At 44.4% G+C, this 17,223-nt stretch overlaps 2 protein-coding genes across 2 annotated transcripts in view; both read right to left on the bottom strand.

The window, feature by feature from the left end:
* SQOR (sulfide quinone oxidoreductase) overlaps window positions 1–7,509 on the bottom strand; it is a 29,568-nt gene extending 22,059 nt beyond the window's left edge. The window contains exon 1 of the mRNA XM_083475356.1: window positions 7,223–7,509. The gene's annotated coding sequence lies outside the window, so the exon portion shown is untranslated. The remainder of the gene's footprint in view (window positions 1–7,222) is intronic.
* A 3,316-nt stretch (window positions 7,510–10,825) lies between these two features.
* On the bottom strand, window positions 10,826–16,439 carry BLOC1S6 (biogenesis of lysosomal organelles complex 1 subunit 6). Its single transcript, XM_083475389.1, has 5 exons — window positions 16,254–16,439; window positions 14,425–14,569; window positions 14,140–14,227; window positions 13,005–13,091; window positions 10,826–11,553 (listed from the first exon to the last, which is right to left on the bottom strand). The coding sequence occupies exons 1-5, from the start codon at window positions 16,315–16,317 to the stop codon at window positions 11,434–11,436; spliced, it is 504 nt and encodes a 167-aa protein (XP_083331515.1). The 5' UTR covers window positions 16,318–16,439; the 3' UTR covers window positions 10,826–11,433.
* Between the last annotated feature and the right edge of the window lie 784 nt (window positions 16,440–17,223).

Below are 17,223 nucleotides of genomic sequence, written 5' to 3'. Positions count from 1 at the left end.
ATGGAAAGAAGATAAAGTCCCTACTAGAGACGAATGGCAAATTAAACTGTTGGACTACGCCGAAATGGCGAAACTGACCGGAGAGCTCAGGAACCATGAAGACCAAAACTTCAAAAAGAATGGGAAAAAATTATAATTTCTCTTGGATGAAAACATTAGCAGGATTGCAATAAGACTTGTAATGTAGCAAATACTATGGACAAAATGGAGTGACTTAAAATATGGACTGTTGGAAAATATGCAGTAGAAAAGGTTAATAATAGGACCCATGGAAGGAAAGGTGGGAAGTCTAGAGATTCGAAGGAATCTTTAAATGTGGATGTGCATGTTTGTAGTGTTATAATTTTATACTTGTGAAATCAAATAATTTTTTTTTTTAAAAAAAATCCCGCATTGCAGGGGGCTTGACTAGATGATGTGCAGGATCCTTTCCAACTCTACAATTCTATGATTCTATGAGACTGAAGAATTGATGCTTTTTAATTATGGTGCTGGAGGAGACTCTTGAGAGTCCCATGGACTGCAAGAAGATCAAACCTGTCCATTCTTAAGGAAATCAGCCCTGAGTGCTCACTGGAAGGACAGATCCTGAAGCTGAGGCTCCAATACTTTGGCCACCTCATGAGAAGAGAAGACTCCCTGGAAAAGACCCTGATGTTGGGAAAGATGGAGGGCACAAGGAGAAGGAGAAGACAGAGGACGAGATGGTTGGATAGTGTTCTCGAAGCTACAAACATGAGTCTGACCAAACTGCGGGAGGCAGTGGAAGACAGGAGTGCCTGGCATGCTCTGGTCCATGGGGTCACGAAGAGTCGGACACGACTAAACGACTAAACAACAACATGAGACTGAAGCCATTTTGACCAGATTACTGAACAGAGGGGAAATGTCCTTTGGCTGGGTGCTCATTTGATCATGGATGCTGCTCGCTGATGGAAAATATATATATTTTACTTTTCTTCACCCATCTCATTAGAACAGCAAGGCCATGGTTATGGGAAACCAAGTGTTTGTATGTGCTTTGATTTGCAGAATGCACACACATTTTATTATTATTATTATTATTATTAGGTGGTCTGCTGAGACTTCCCAGTGATTTTAAAGTGGTTCCCCCCAAAAGGGAGACCACTGTGTTAGAGGGTATAAAACTATGGCTGGACTCGCTGTTCGAAGGTCAAAAATTAAAGTTAACTTTTGCACTAGTTTTATAGTTAGACAGCAATAAAAGCACAATCCTTTCTCCCCTTTTGGCAGTGGAAGCATAAACGTATAACCCAGCAGCATATGCTCCATATCTCCATCATTGCCCTGTAAATAAAGCTCTTGCTATCAAACTCGTGCTCAGTGAAAAGGGGATGACTGCAAGTTTCCTTCTCCACCGGGCTCTGTGGCTTAATGATTAAACAGCAGCTTCCTTCAAATTGTAAAAAAGTGGTGGAAAGCACGCAATATAATCCCCACAGCCCTCTGTGTGCAACAGTTCAGTAGACCCAAGAGCAGCTGTCCCAAGAGCGATTGCAACAGAGAAAAAAATTGGTGCCCACCTGTATTTTATAGAGAGCAAAATGCTGTCCACTCCCAGCAGCATCTTGTGGACTAGAAACTTGAACGGACTTATTCTACTTGGCTGCTTTTTTTGGGGGTAATAATTTTTATTAGTTTTCAATGACATATAATCCAATAATAGCCTCATTATATCAGCCAAATTATAATACAAGTTACAGGTAGGTAGCCATGCTAGTCTGCCGTAGTCGAAACAAATAAATAAATAAATAAAAATCCTTCCAGTAGCACCTTAGAGGCCAACTAAGTTTGTTCTTGGTATGAGCTTTTGTGGCGCTGTGGGTTAAACCACAGAGCCTAGGACTTGCTGATCAGAAGGTCGGCAGTTTGAATGCCCGCAACGGGGTGAGCTCCCGTTGCTCGGTCCCTGCTCCTGCCAACCTAGCAGTTCAAAAGCATGTCAGAGTGCAAGTAGATAAATAGGTACCGCTCCGGCGGGAAGGTAAACGGTGTTTCCGTGCACTGCTCTGGTTCGCCAGAAGCGGCTTAGTCGTGCTGACCACATGACCCGGAAGCTGCTGTACGCCGGCTCCCTCGGCCAATAAAGCGAGATGAGCGCCGCAACCCCAGAGTCGATCACGACTGGACCTAATGGTCAGGGTTCCTTTACCTTTAAGGTGCTACTGGAAGGAATTTTTAAAAATTAAATTATAATACAGTTCCTAATATCAATCATTCAAACACCAAATTATCGTATTTTCCGCCCCATAGGGCACACCGCCCCATAGGACGCACCTAGGGGAAATAAAGGGGGAAAAAATTATTTCCCCCCCCCAGGCGCGGGGCTGGCACGGGGGAAGCCCGAGCTTCCCGACCCCAGCCCCCAGAACAGCCGGGCTCCAGATGGCTGCGCAGAGCTGCGCGAAGCCCAGGGCTGCAGTGTGCTGCGCAGAGCTTCCTGAAGCCTGGAGAGCAAGAGGGGTCGGTGCGCACTGACCCCTCTCGCTCTCCAGGCTTCAGCGAAAGCCTGCATTCGCCCCATAGGACGCACACACATTTCCCCTTCATTTTTGGAGGGGAAAAAGTGTGTCCTATAGGACGAAAAATACGGTATATAACTTAGGTGCCCCCCTCCAGCGTGCTAGAATTTATGGTTTGACGATTTACTTTATTTCTGCGTTCCAAAATCTTATTGATCTCAGTTACATTCCAGTCATCATAGTAACCCCTTATACAACAGCTGCAGTATTTATAACTTCTTTTCGTGGTGACACATTAAATGGTTTATAAGTCTACAAGTGAAAATCTCATACTGTATCCTTGTTCTTCCTGTGTGTGACATTTATTCTGTCCATATTGTTTCTTCCTGTCCTTGGAAAATATTACATCTATCTTTTACCAGTTGTTGCTCCTATACGTCATGCCTTGCGCGGAGCTGATGTCCCGATGTTATGCCAAAATTACTTGGCTGCTTTTTGACAAAAATCAGCAGGTGGATATGGAACAACTGATTGGTTCAAAATTGGGAAAGGAGTACGACAAGGCTGTATATTGTCTCCCTGCTTATTTAACTTATATGCAGAATTCATCATGCGAAAGGCTGGGCTGGATGAATCCCTAGCCGGAATTAAGATTGCCGGAAGAAATATCAACAACCTCAGATATGCAGATGATACAACCTTGATGGCAGAAAGTGAGGAGGAATTGAAGAAACTATTATTGAGGGTGAAAGAGGAGAGCGCAAAATATGGTCTGAAGCTCAACATCAAAAAACCGAAGATCATGGCCACTGGTCCCATCACCTCCTGGCAAACAGAAGGGGAAGAAATGGAGGCAGTGAGAGATTTTACTTTCTTGGGCTCCATGATCCCTGCAGATGGTGACAGCAGCCATGAAATTAAAAGATGCCTGCTTCTTGGGAGAAAAGCAATGACAAACCTAGACAGCATCTTAAAAAGCAGAGACATCACCTTGCCGACAAAGGTCCATATAGTTAAAGCTATGGTTTTCCCAGTAGTGATGTATAAAAGTGAGAGCTGGACCATCAAGAAGGCTGATCGCTGAAGAATTGATGCTTTTGAATTATGGTGCTGGAGGAGACTCTTGAGAGTCCCATGGACTGCAAGAAAATCAAACCTCTCCATTCTTAAGGAAATCAGCCCTGAGTGCTCACTGGAAGGACAGATCCTGAAGCTGAGGCTCCAATACTTTGGCCACCTCATGAGAAGAGAAGACTCCCTGGAAAAGACCCAGATGTTGGGAAAGATGGAGGGCACAAGGAGAAGGGGACGACAGAGGATGAGATGGTTGGACAGTGTTCTCGAAGCTACAAACATGAGTCTGACCAAACTGCGGGAGGCAGTGGAAGACAGGAGTGCCTGGCGTGCTCTGGTCCATGGGGTCACAAAGAGTCGGACACGACTAAACAACAACAACACCACCTTTTCTCAGCGTGGAACTGGAGTGAGGGAGAGCCTATGCTCTGCACTACGGTACAACATGCGATAGCAGACAGATGGTGGAAATCAGGAAAACTTGGCCTTCTATTTCATCCCACCCCTACAGACCATAACGGTGATATGTTTAGTTTGGAAGAACTATGGCTGCAGAGACAGCAGCCAGAGGTCAGGTAAACACACATATAAAAGCGTCTTCTGGACGGCGAGAATGTTTGATGTAAAGCAGAGATGTTGTCCTCCAATGTCTTGTTTATGCTACATACAGCCCAGCTCTATGCCAAGTAAGCAAAAGGCTGCAATTTACCGCTGAGCAATACAGAGCTGAAGTTGACTCCTGCCTGGGGCTGGAGCTATTTAGCAGGGATAGGGGACCATCTCGGCTGCCTCTTAGTGCAGACCCAGGCCATTGAGCCTGAATTTACATCTTCTTCTTTGGCGATCACTCGTAGCCGAGTAAGATTGTCTTCCATAAACACAGTTTTAACTGTGAGTCCGTAAGTGACTGTGGAGGCCAGTTCTGGATCCACACATCCTTTGACAGTGGGGACATAGGTTTTGGGCGGGAGTTGATCACGGTCAGGGCCAGATTTAGGTTTGATGAGGCCCTAAGCAGCCCCTTTATATGTCCAGCTGTCCTTTGTCAACAACAAATTGTCGCTGTTTTTTGTGTTGAATATATGCTATGTGGTATTTTATGGACATAGGTAAAGGTAAAGTTATCCCTACCCATTACGTCCAGTCGTGGCCGACTCTGGGGTTGCGGTGCTCATCTCGCTTTACTGGCCGAGGGAGCCGGCGTACAGCTTCCGGGTCATGTGGCCAGCATGACTAAGCCGCTTCTGGCGAACCAGAGCAGCGCACGGAAGCGCTGTTTACCTTCCCGCCGGAGCGGTACCTATTTATCTACTTGCACTTTGACATGCTTTCGAACTGCTAGGGGGGCAGGAGCAGGGACTGAGCAACGGGAGCTCACCCCATCGCAGGGATTCGAACTGCCCACCTTCTGATCGGCAAGTCCTAGGCTCTGTGGTTTAACCCACAGCGCCACCCGCGTCCCTAGTTTATGGACCTAGGAGGTATCTAAAGCCATTTGCACATAACAAAATATGCAGGGGCGTCTTACCCATAGAGGCTAGTGGCGCGGGGCGCCGAGGTTCCCCCACACCTTTCCTAAAAGCTGCCTACCTGCCCTTTTCTTGCACAAGAAAAGCTTTTCCTGCCGCAGGGAAAGGCAGAACAGAAGTTGATGTAAGCTTATATTTGATTATCCAAGGCCAACGGTCCTAAGTTTGTTTATTTAGCATCCATGCCACACCCTGGGGTTTCAATAAACCATTCAGCTGCAGTCCTGTACACATTTCCTTACAGAGGAAGTGCCTTGCACCAGGCTCCATCAAGCCCAGCAGTGCCTACTCGGGCTGTCAGCAACAATCCTATCACCTGCCACTTTAGACTTTTCACGAGAAATGCCAGGAATTGAACCCAGAACCTTCCCTATACAAAGCACCTGCTCTCCCACTAAGCTACAGCTTTTTCGAAAGAAGTGCAATGCAATTTGAGTGTAAAGGTCAGTAGACGCAGACTTCTAGGGTTACCACCACTTTCTGAAAGAAATGCTATGCTATTTTTTTTTAAAAAAAAGGATAGTAAAGGCAGCATAGCCTTCCCCATTATATCACCTCTATTCTGGGGGGAGGGGGGGGACACGCTCCACCTGCTGAATTCCTGGCTGTCATGTAAGGGGGGCGGGAATCACACACCCAGCAAACTTAATGGCTTCTCAATGCTCTACACAAAGTGGGAGGGGGGCAAGTACTTCCTCCTGACAGACAAACCAATGGTTTTATGAGAGCTTCCATAAACATGTCTGAGCAGACCATCAGCTGCACAGACTACCTTGTAGCAATTCCTAAAAAGAATACAGTGGTACCTCGGGTTAAGTACTTAATTTGTTCTGGAGGTCCGTTCTTAACCTGAAACTGTTCTTAACCTGAAGCACCGCTTTAGCTAATGGGCCCTGCTGCTGCTGCTGCTGCTGCTGCCGCCGCGCCGCCGGGGCACAATTTCTGTTCTCATCCTGAAGCAAAGTTCTTAACCCGAGGTACTATTTCTGGGTTAGCAGAGTCTGTAACCTGAAGCATATGTAACCCGAGGTACCACTGTATTTCTGTATTTATTCATACAGTGGTACCTCCATTTGCGCACGTGATCCATTCCAGAGCTCCAGTCGGATCCTGAGGAATTTGCAACTTGAGGTGCCTGTTCTGCACATGCGCGCGGTGCGGTAGAGCGCTTCTGCGCATGCACGAGGGGCGAAAGCCGGAAAAATACTTCCGGGTTTGCTGTGTTCGCATCCTGAAAGATACACAACCAGAGGTGTGCATATCTAGAGTATGATATCTACTGTATCTACTTGAGGCCAGTAAGCACTTTGCAAGTCTAAAAACCAGTCCTGTTGTTGGCATCTGTAGGTCTTGAAAGACAACAGAGCGCTGCTCCAGGGGGGAAGTCAAACCGTTGTGTGGGGAGCACCAAATTGACCTCCTTGGGGCGCAAGCCTGGGCAATGTGTTGAGGTCCTGGGCTGCCCAGACAATAAGACCCCCTTCTCAGCCTCACTGACGTGGTCCGAAGGAAAGCAGAGCAATATGTTTGGTGCTCCTTGGCTGAAGGAGTTGCCAGAAGAAGAAGCGTTTGGACTTGATATCCCGCCTTTCACTCCCCTTCAGGAGTCTCAAAGCAGCTAACATTCTCCTTTCCCTTCCTCCCCCACAACAAACACTCTGTGAGGTGAGTGGGGCTGAGAGACTTCAGAGAAGTGTGACTGACCCCAGGGTCACCCAGCAGCTGCATGTGGCCAGTCATTCTGAGGGTGGGGGCCCTGTTGTGGCTGAACTCCCATCATCCCTGACCAGTGGCCCTGCTGCCTGGGCTTGATGGGAGCCCCAGTTCCCCCCACCTCTGATCCCAAGCCGAAAATCCTCTTGCCCTCCTGCTGCTCCTCATTTCCCTCCAAACCCCTCAAACTCCTCCGGTGGAGTTTTGCTGCAGAAAAAAAAAGATCTGGCGACGGGCGGAGCTTCACCGGTTGAATTTCCACCTGGCGCAGCTGTTAAAAGCGCAGGGGGGGGGGGGAGGAACGCTGCAAGAAGAAAGAAAGAAAGAAAGAAAGAAAGAAAGAAAGAAAGAAAGAAAGAAAGAAAGAAAGAAAGAAAGAGAGAGGCAACTTCAACCCTGATCCCCCCAGGAAAGGAAACTCACCGTCCAGAGACAGAGAAACCGACCTCCCAGTTCTGCTCTCCCTAATTTCAGAGCTGATGGCCGATGGCTGCGCAGCCTCCGCCCGCCTGTTGCGCAAGAGCTGCTCTTTCGCCTATCAGAAGGAAGAGCCCGGAGGGGCCGGGCGGAGGCCGGGGCTGAAGGCAAACAAACGCCGCTCCCTCTCGGGATCAGCCTTGCGCCCCAGCATGATGTTTCCCTGCGCAATAAATTCTGGGCGCTCCAGAAACGCCGGTGCGCTTAGGTGATTTTAGACTCTGGACTGCATGGAGTTATCTGTAAACACACGCACCCTCTTTTATTGGCTGGCAATGGGTTGCACCCAACTCAGTTTTACTCAAGAGTAGGCCCATTGGAATTGACACAGTTTGCGTAGAATCGTGGAGTTGGAAGGGACCCCGTGCGGTCATCTGGCCCAACCTGGTGGAAGGCAGGAATCACATACATATATACTGTATATGAATGGAAATGGTTTGTTGAATGTTTACAAATAAATTCTAAGCAGATGAAAACATTGGCAGGATTATTGTAATGACCTGCAGTTTTATAAGAGTATATATTTACAGAAGATGAATAAATGAGCAAACTAAGTTAATTTGGATATGCAGAAGATACTAAAAATAATTTTAAGGAACCGCAGGAAGAGGGGGAAGTCAAGTTTTGAAATGTCAAAATGATGGTAAAATCAGTGAAATGTGTAGAATTAGTGGAATGTATACAATTGAAAAGTATAAAATAAATAGATAAATAAATAAATAAGAGTATTTTGTATTAATTTACTTGATTTAGGAGGGACGCAGGCGGCGCTGTGGGTTAAACCACAGAGACTAGGGCTTGCCGATCAGAAGGTCGGCGGTTTGAATCCCTGCTACGGGGTGAGCTCCCGTTGCTTGGTCCCTGCTCCTGCCAACCTAGCAGTTCGAAAGCACGTCAAAGTGCAAGTAGATAAATAGGTACTGCTCTGGCAGGAAGATAAACGGTGTTTCCGTGCGCTGCTCTGGTTCGCCAGAAGCGGCTTAATCATGCTGGCCACATGACCCGGAAGCTGTATGCCGGCTCCCTCGGCCAATAAAGTGAGATGAGCGCTGCAACCCCAGAGTCGGCCACGACTGGACCTAATGGACTGGACCTTTACCTTTACCTTACTTCATTTGGGGGGGGGCAGCTGCCCCCCTATGCCCATGGGAGGCAGCCGTTAGGAGTTAGAAATTACCAGTCTCTGCAGCCACGGCAGGCACTGTGATTCTCCAGTGGTTTGACTTCACCCCTGGAGGTGCACTCCATTGTCTTTCTGAGTCAAGCTAGTGACTTTTGCCCACAAGAGAATGCAGCCGTGCACCCCGAGCAGGACTTTTGAGCTCTCCAATTTCAGCGGCAAAGGTAAAAAAAAGGTAAAAGGACCCCTGGATGGTTAAGTCCAGTCAAAGGCGACTATGGGATTGTGGGCCTCATCTCGCTTTCAGGCCGCGGGAGCTGGCATTTGTCCACAGACAGCTTTCTGGGTCATGTGGCCAGCATGACTAAACCGCTTCTGGTGCAGTGGGACACCATGATGGAAACCAGAGCGCATGGAAATGCCGTTTACCTTCCCGCCGCAGTGGTACCTATTTATCTACTTGCACCAGCGTGCTTTCGAACGGCTAGGTTGGCAGGAGCTGGGACAGAGGAACAGGAGCTCACCACCATTGAGCGGATTCGAACCACCGAAATTCCGATCGACAAGCCCTTGGCGATTTAGACCACCCTGTGCGAAGCTAAAATCTGAATACCCCCCCCCCACCTCTCATGCTCTGCTCTGCAGCATTGTTTTGGCGCCCCCTGCAGTGTGGCACCCGGTGCGCTGCCCTAAAACTGTCTCTAGTGGCATTGACACAGCAGAGAGAATCGCTCTCAAATGCAGGATTCGTGATCTTCCCCACTTCCGTAGGTGCCTTGCAGTGCAGAAGGTTCTTGTCATTATTTGCATGCTCAGGGCTTGTTGACCTTCTAAGCGCAGGGGTACTAGGGCTAAATTAATCCGTAAACTCAACATGTTTGTCTGGCCAACCTGCTCAAGGCTCACATCGTGTTAGGCAGTGATAACATATCAGTCTTGCTACAGCAGCATCTCCCTGGGCATCTGTGTACCAAGAAAATCCCCATGCCTGCAACTCCTGCCATTTGCAGGTGGGGGGGGGGATGTTCTTTCTGAAACCTTGGCAGGCTGCTGCCAGTCAGTGTGGACAGTACTGAGATAGGTCTAAACCACTGAGCCTGTGATTACTCTAGCACAAGTTCCTGCAAGTTTCCTTTCAGAATGTTTGAAAATGCATCATTTCACAAGTCTGATGAAAGTTCGCTTGTTCGCTCTTACAGAAAAAAAAGATGGAACACATTCTCATAATAATAAGCAATTTTTTTTAAAAAAAAGTTAAAGACAAAGAAATTTGATATACTGGAGTTGGTTGAATTGTTTCTTTATTTTGTTCATATTGTGTCTTTATTTTTTTCCATTTTATTGGAATTAATTAAGCTATATATATATATATAGATCTGCAATCTAATTTCATTTACATTTGATTACAAATAAGGTGTTTTAACAGGAGATACTCTGTCCCAAAACAAAAACAATAAAACCCTCCTGGACTTTAGAATTATATATATATATATGAAATAAGTGGAAACCACAGCATCTATCAGGTATTTTCCCCCACTGAGAAGTACGCAATTAAATTAATTATTAAAGTATGCTTTTTATTATCTGCAACCAAGTCGGGTAACCCACTTTGGCCCCGAAGACTGTTTGAAATCCAATCGGCCTTAGTTACAGCAGAGTCATTTTTTGCTCTTTCCATAATTTGAGTAGTTGAGGGCATAGAAACATGGACATAAAAATATATATATGTGAAACTGAAGTGATGCAATAAGGACTCAACACAGGGAGTTTTCCACTAGCTTTCTAGCAGTTTAGATGTCATCCTATTCTTTTGCCATATCTAGAAGATGTCATTGCAATGCATATTGAACAATTCTAAAACCACTTGCTATGGAGCACCACTAGGAAAGATGGAACCAATGGTTATAATCTACAAAAACTTTCGAGGGGCTCCCTAGATATGTCTCTAAACCTTTCTAACCCTCTAGCCCTCTCCCTTAACCCCACCCCTAACCCTCCAACCATCACCCAGGCATCCCCAACCTGCGGCCTTCCAAATGTTTTGGCCTACAACTCCCATGATTCCTAGCTAGCAGGACCAGTGCTCAGGGATGATGGGAATTGTAGTCCAAAACATCTGGAGGGCCGAAGGTTGGGGATGCCTGCGGCCTAACCCTCCAACCCTCTAAACATGGGAGTTTAAATATGGAAGGGATGGGAAACTTTTGGCCCTGGAGATGCTGCTAGACTAGAACTCCCACCATCCCTGACTGTTTGTGTTGTGCTGATTAGGGCTTATGGGAATTGTAGTATTATCACATCTGGAGGGCCCTGTATCATCCACATTTTGCAATTTCAGCAGGAACCTGCAGCATATGCAGAGCCAAGAGTTGTGCCCCGTAAACTTCACTACTGCCCCCAGTGAAATCAGTGTTATGCAAGAGCACTCATTTGCTGTGGGTTTTTACAGACACACTTTAATTCTGACATGATCGGAAGACGACATAATTGAATCTAAAAGCCTCACTTCGCCAGCAGTGCCTATTGTTCTCCGAGTTGAAATAAAACGGACAAGGTTGTCATGCGGCTTCTCATTCCTAGTCGGTCTACAGCTGCCATGCTTATTTTGTACACGGCAACAGGAAAGGGAGAATCAACGAGCCAAGAATTGTAAACCAGACTTAAAGATTAAGCCTATAGCTAATGAGGTAGAGGTCAGCTATCAACAAAACATTCGTACATGGGACAAGGATGCACCAACCTAAGACCATCTAAGATGTTGTTAAAGAATGCAATATTCTATTTGTGGGAAGTAAGAAAAAGGCTGACGCAGCAACGTTAAGCTGTATAGCGTTAATCGAAAAGGCATCTTGAGCTGCTGGTAAGCTCCCTGTTCCTGCTTTCCTGGTTAGGAAATAGCAACCTGGAAACGCTAATACTGAACTAATAGACTTCTTGGCAAGGAAGAACATCAGGTTCATGAGGTGAGTACATGGGCCTCCCCACCAAGTCCAGAGAATAGCGTAATTAGTTCGACAAGCCAATACATGTTCGGCTTTCATGTTCTTTTCGCAGGTTTGGCCGTTAACTGTTTCTCTCTTTCGAGCTCTTTTTCCCGTTGCTGCTCTCGTTCCAGTTCTTCTTTCTGCCTCTTTTGCTGGAGTTTGAGAGCTCTTCTCTGAAACGAAAAGCCAGAAAAAGAATGTGCCTTTCCTGAAGCTGTAGAATTAGATTTGACAGCACAGCGGCAACGATATCCCGTTGTTATTTCTCCTGAGGTTTTCCGGAGAACTCCACCCCCCCCCAAAAAAAACACCAAGTGGGATTTGCAACATAATGTCACAGTGGATCCGACCTAAGAGAAGTGCTCCTGTTCAGGATTTTAGCCAGCCATTCGCTCTAAGCATAGTATCCTGTTCTCTTCCCCACTCACACATTTTCCCCACTTGCTTTTCCAATTGACACTCAATATTGGATTCCATGGCTATTCAGTGTGCCCAGACAACATCAGGCTTTTTATAGGGGTGTGTGGAATGCTCCCTAAGTTGATACTTAGTCTTTCTGCAACCTCACAGGTCCCTCCCAAAGAGGCCGATGACAATACAGTCGTACCTTGGAAGACGAACGGAATCCGTTCCAGAAGTCTATTCAACTTCCAAAACATTCGGAAACCAAAGCACAGCTTCCGATTGGCTGCAGGAAGCTCCTGCAGCCAATCAGAAGCTGCACTGGATGTTCAGCTTCCGAAAATCGTTTGAAAACCGGAACACTCACTTCCGGGTTTTGATTGTTTGGGAGCCGATTTGTTCAGGAGCCAAGGCGTTTGTTCAAGGTCCAAGGTATGATTGTACCTTCTTTTTATTTTCCAGCAGCCTTGCTTTTATTCTTTTTCTACCAGTCCTCACCACCTGAGTCTGCTATTACAGGGAGTACTGTTGGTCTATCTAAGGAAAAATTATGTGCAACACACACACAAACAATTCAAATAATTCTATAAAAAACCTGTTAATAGATTCTGTATTTATATTTACATACACTCCTACCCGTACAGCAATTGAAACAACACTTATGAGTAGCCAATATATAGACTGAATATTTAGCTTATGTATGAATAAAAGATAAATTCATCATTAGGTAGCATCTATAGTTAATTTTAATACAGCCCATGTATGCTTACTTGTAGGGAAGTTCTGTTTTGTTAAGTGATGCTTGCTTGCTGGTAAGCAAGCATAGGAGTGTCACCTTCATTCATTAGAGACCTAAATCTGAGATGTACAACTGGATATTATGTATATTAACAAAGAAGTAAGTGTCACTAAGTATAGATGATTGCAGCCCAAACATACTAACAAGACTGCAATATCATAATATTATGGTAACTATTCTTCCGTAGCCTGATGAATTCTCCTCATGGTAGCATTAATGGTACTAGGGATTCTGCTGTACACAAACTTCTCATTAGAAAGATAACTACTTCAAAAACTGGAAAATTAAGAAAATGCTAGTTCCCAATAGAAATATAAAGCAAAAGCAGAGGATGAAGATCAAACTTGATCTGCAAGACCTCAAAGAACAAAGAAATAAGCAGTACTCTTTAACATTTGTTAGTCAAAGTGAAACAAGACTCACTTTCAACTTTGATGTTTTCTCATGCAGCAGCAGCATCTCTTTCCTAATGTTTACCAGCTTGTTGTGATAGTACTTTGCTTCTGAAAACTTGAGAGAGCGACAACAAAAAAGCAAAAATTCAGTAGAACATATAACTTCAACATCAGCAACTCACTGCCTGAAGTTACTGAAATAAGTGAAAAGTTGTGATACAATGCATACGTACTTGGAAATTAAATTCCACTGTCTCAGTGAGAGTTACTTTCAAGTAAACCTGCATGATTGGGATGTATGATGCTAGAATGTGCTAAAAATGGGAGCTAGTATTTTTCCATCTATTTTAAAAGGTCGTACCACATCAAGAGCTACTCCTGAAGCCCATGTAATGTTCACTTAAAGCACTGTTTTAAGTATATTGAAATATCTTACTGCAACCCAGCTGCCAACCTCAAAAACCTTTCCAAGTCACTCTTATCATGACTAACTCTGCATAAGATCAAGCAAACAAGACTGACCTGCACTCTCATTTATGTATGTTTGCTCAAAAGTAAGTCTCACAGTGTGTGATGGGGAGTACAGTGGTACCTCAGTTCTCAACCGCCGAAAACCCGGAAGTAAGTGTTCAGGTTCTTGAACGTTTTTCAGAAGCCGAACACCCGATGCGGCTGTCGGCTATTGTTTCCGGGCGCCTGCACCAATCAGAAGCTGTGTGTTGGTTTTCCAACATTTTGGAAGTCAAACAGACTTCTGGAACGGGCTAAGTTTGGCACTTTTGTTTTTGCTATTTATTTTGCGTTTTTGAGGCTTTTCCGGTTCATTTGTTTTTGTGACTGTTTGGAAATTGTGTGTGAATTATTCAGCTACTGAATGACTGTGTGACTGGGGAAATGGATAAAAGCCCCTCATCCAAACAATGACACTCATCAGTGCAGGTAAGAAAAAAAATTAATTTTTATTTTTATCATCTACAGTGCTGACTTATTTATTTTATAGTACAGTGCATTGATTATTGCTTTTATTTTATATCCCGTGTTTATGTTTCTCCACGTAGCATAGATTTTCTCAAAATATAAGATTCCATTTGTAGTGTTTTTGTACAAACACGACCTTTAAAACGGAGGAAAAAGCAAACAGTTATCTGACAGAACACACTTACCAGCACATTGATATCAAGAACAGAATTGCATTCTTTAAACTTTGAGATTTCTTGCTGCAGAGTTTCTAGTAGTACTTCTTGGTTCTGTCTGAAAGAAGAACACAATAGTTTACATATATTTCACAATAAAACCACGTATTCAATTACAGAATTTAGTGAAGAGCAAATGCTGCCTGCCAGAAGAGTCAAATATAAAAGGAAACTTATTCTTTTCTTACAAACAACCTACAGTATTTAGCATTTGAAAGAAAGAAAAAGAAACGTGCATTTTGATTGTTTACATACGTTAGCTCTTTTAAGGATAGTTTTGATCGTTGTAGATCAGGTAAATAATGTGAAATCAGCCCTTCTGTTAGCTGCTCCACAGCTTTCTTGTCTATAACAGTGAAGTCTTCTATTAATCCTTCATCGGGAGAATTATCGTTAGAATCTGTAACAGATGTCATACATTTTTATCAAATGTGTGCACACAAATATTAATTATGAAAATACAAAATTAAAAACCCCAATGAATAAGCATACAAAATACAACCACATAACAAGCAGTTAAAAACCCTAAACACTAAAGAGCAGAGTAATGCAAGATCCCTGCTAAAATTATTTTATGCTGTGGTGATCATTATTGGGTGATCTGAAAAACATGCATAAATAAAGGCCACCTTATTTTCCACGTTTATCCAAGGTGAGAAAACTCACCTTTCAACCTTCAGCCTGCAAATTCACCCACCCATCTCTTCAATTTTTGGCAGTTTTCCTGTGAAGTCGCACCGTACTCTTTTTGCTGCTTGCTAGAGTACGGTTGTGACTTTTATTTTATTGTTTCACCTTTTGTAAACTGCTTTTGCGTCTTAAAAACAAACAAACCAAACCAATCAAGAGATGCATACACTTTTACCAAACAAACAAAGGTAAGCGGAACCTTTTAAAGCATGCTTTTTATTATCTGCAACCAAGCTGGGTAACCCATTTTGGTCCTCAAGCGTGTCCACCCCCATCGTTCAGCCCGGACACTGAGGTCCAGCTCCGAGGGCCTTCTGGCAGTTCCCTCCCTACGAGATGAGAGGTTACAGGGAACCAGGCAGAGGGCCTTCTTGGTAGTGGTGTCTGTCCTGTGGAACACCCTCCCACCAGATGTCAAGGCAATAAGCAACTATCTGACTTTTAGAAGACATCGAAAGGCAGCCCTGTTTGGGGAAGTTTTTAACATTTGATGTTTTGTCATGTTTTTAATATTCTGTTGGGAGCTGCTCAGAGTAGCTGGGGAACCCAGCTAGATGGGTGGGGTATAAACAATAAAATTATTATTATTAAATCCAATTGGCCTTAGTTACAGCAGAGTCATTTTTTTGCTCTTTCCCTAATTTGAGTAGTTGAGTACATGGAAACATGGACATAAAAAACCCCCATGTTACATTGAAATGAAGCAATAAGGACTCGACACATGGAGTTTTCCACTAGCTTTCTAGCAGTTCGGATGTTATCTTATTCTTTTGCCATATCTAGAAGATGTCATTGCAATGCAACAAACCAACGAAAACACATCCTTTGGAACAAAACCCCAAAACCCTGTGGCATCTTTCAAGGACTGAGGGGCTGCATCCCAACAAACAGTTATACTGAAGCACAGTCCTGTCGAGATTAATGGGACCCGAATTAGCCAATAATAAAATACAATTATTGATGATGATGATATTTATACCCGCTAATCTGTATAATTAATAATAATAATAATAATAATAATAATAATAATAATAATAATATCATTATTTATACTCCGTCCTTCTGGCTGGATTTCTCCAGCCATGTCCCAGTTTTCAACAGGTCTACTCCGAGTAGGGCTAACGCCGGATGCAACCCCGTGATATTTTATTACGGACTTAATATACATTTCACGGCGTTTGATGGAAGCGAGCCGTTTTTTGCTGCGGTCCTGGAAGGCTTCAGCCGCACGATCCGCAGCTCTGTGATCTGTGGGCGGACTAGATGTCTTCCCAAACGGACCAAGAGCGAGCGGATCAAATCCGTTCAGACTTTGAGGGCCCCACGAGGGGACCCCGGCGGTCATCTAGCCCAACCCCCCGCAACGGCAGCCCCGGCCGCCGAAGCCAACATACCCAAAGCAGGGTCGTTTCGGGCCTGCAGAGCCGCCTCCACGTCCAGCGGGTCCGCCAGACTCATCGCTTCCTCCCTCGCGAAACAGACAGACAAGATATTTATTTTCGAGGGGAAGCCAAGGCAACGCCAGGCCCCGCCAAAGCCGGAAGTTGAAGTAGGCCTTCCGGTCAAAAAGGCAGCCAGCCTCGACATAGGAAGGAAGACGGGCGCCTGAGAACCATAGAGATAATAAAAGAAAAGGCTAGATGCGAACATCAATGTTGTTGTTTTTTAAAAAAATCTTTATTGAAAGTACATAATTTTAATGTATTTTCAATCTTTGTTGGAAGCCTCCCAGAGTGACTGGGGAGATCCAGCCAGACAAACATTATTATATTATTATTATTATTATTATTATTACTACTACTACTACTACTACTACTACTACTACTAGTGCGCAACCATGGTGAGACGTAAATGAAAGAAAAAAAAGAGAAACAGCACCATAGTATTCCACAAGTGCAGAAGAAGACAACAAAACAAAACCAGGCGACCAGAGTATACAGCTGGGGTGTGTGTGTGGAAATATCCACAGATAAATTTTATGGGGCAAATTTGGAGCCACCTCACAATAAAAGCAGAAGCTGCCAATTAAAAAGATAACTATTCATGGTAACTCTAAAGGGGACCATGAGCAGTTGACTTTTGCTCCAAGTTTAATCTTTCCTGGTTTTTCAAAATACATCATGGTTATCCTTCTCCATCCAGATTATACACAAAAGAAATACTAAAGTGTTGGAAATGAAGTACAGTTGTATAATGAAGTATTGAGACTTCCCTCCACCCCAACATGGGTCCTCTACATCTCTGTATTAACTGCATATTGAATAATATCTAGTTTATACTTATCCATTATTTCCATAAGTTATGTCACATGCTGAGCAGTTGACTTTTGGTCACATTTCCTCCAAACGCCCTTCCAGTTTTTTC

This window comes from Podarcis liolepis (genome assembly GCF_965112155.1).
Source record: "Podarcis liolepis genome assembly, chromosome: 14".
Taxonomy (NCBI): domain Eukaryota; kingdom Metazoa; phylum Chordata; class Lepidosauria; order Squamata; family Lacertidae; genus Podarcis; species Podarcis liolepis.
This window is presented reverse-complemented; position numbering and strand designations above follow the sequence as displayed.

Bases quoted from the DNA above. Each gene is read 5' to 3' on its own strand.
- BLOC1S6 (XM_083475389.1), bottom strand. From the start codon at position 16,317: ATGAGTCTGGCGGACCCGCTGGACGTGGAGGCGGCTCTGCAGGCCCGA. The intron at 14,228-14,424 runs GTATGTAAACAA...TTCTTCTTTCAG, and splicing joins CTATCCTTAAAAGAGCTAAC to ACAGAACCAAGAAGTACTAC. The intron at 11,554-13,004 runs GTGAGTCTTGTT...TTTTCGTTTCAG, and splicing joins AGAAAACATCAAAGTTGAAA to AGAAGAGCTCTCAAACTCCA.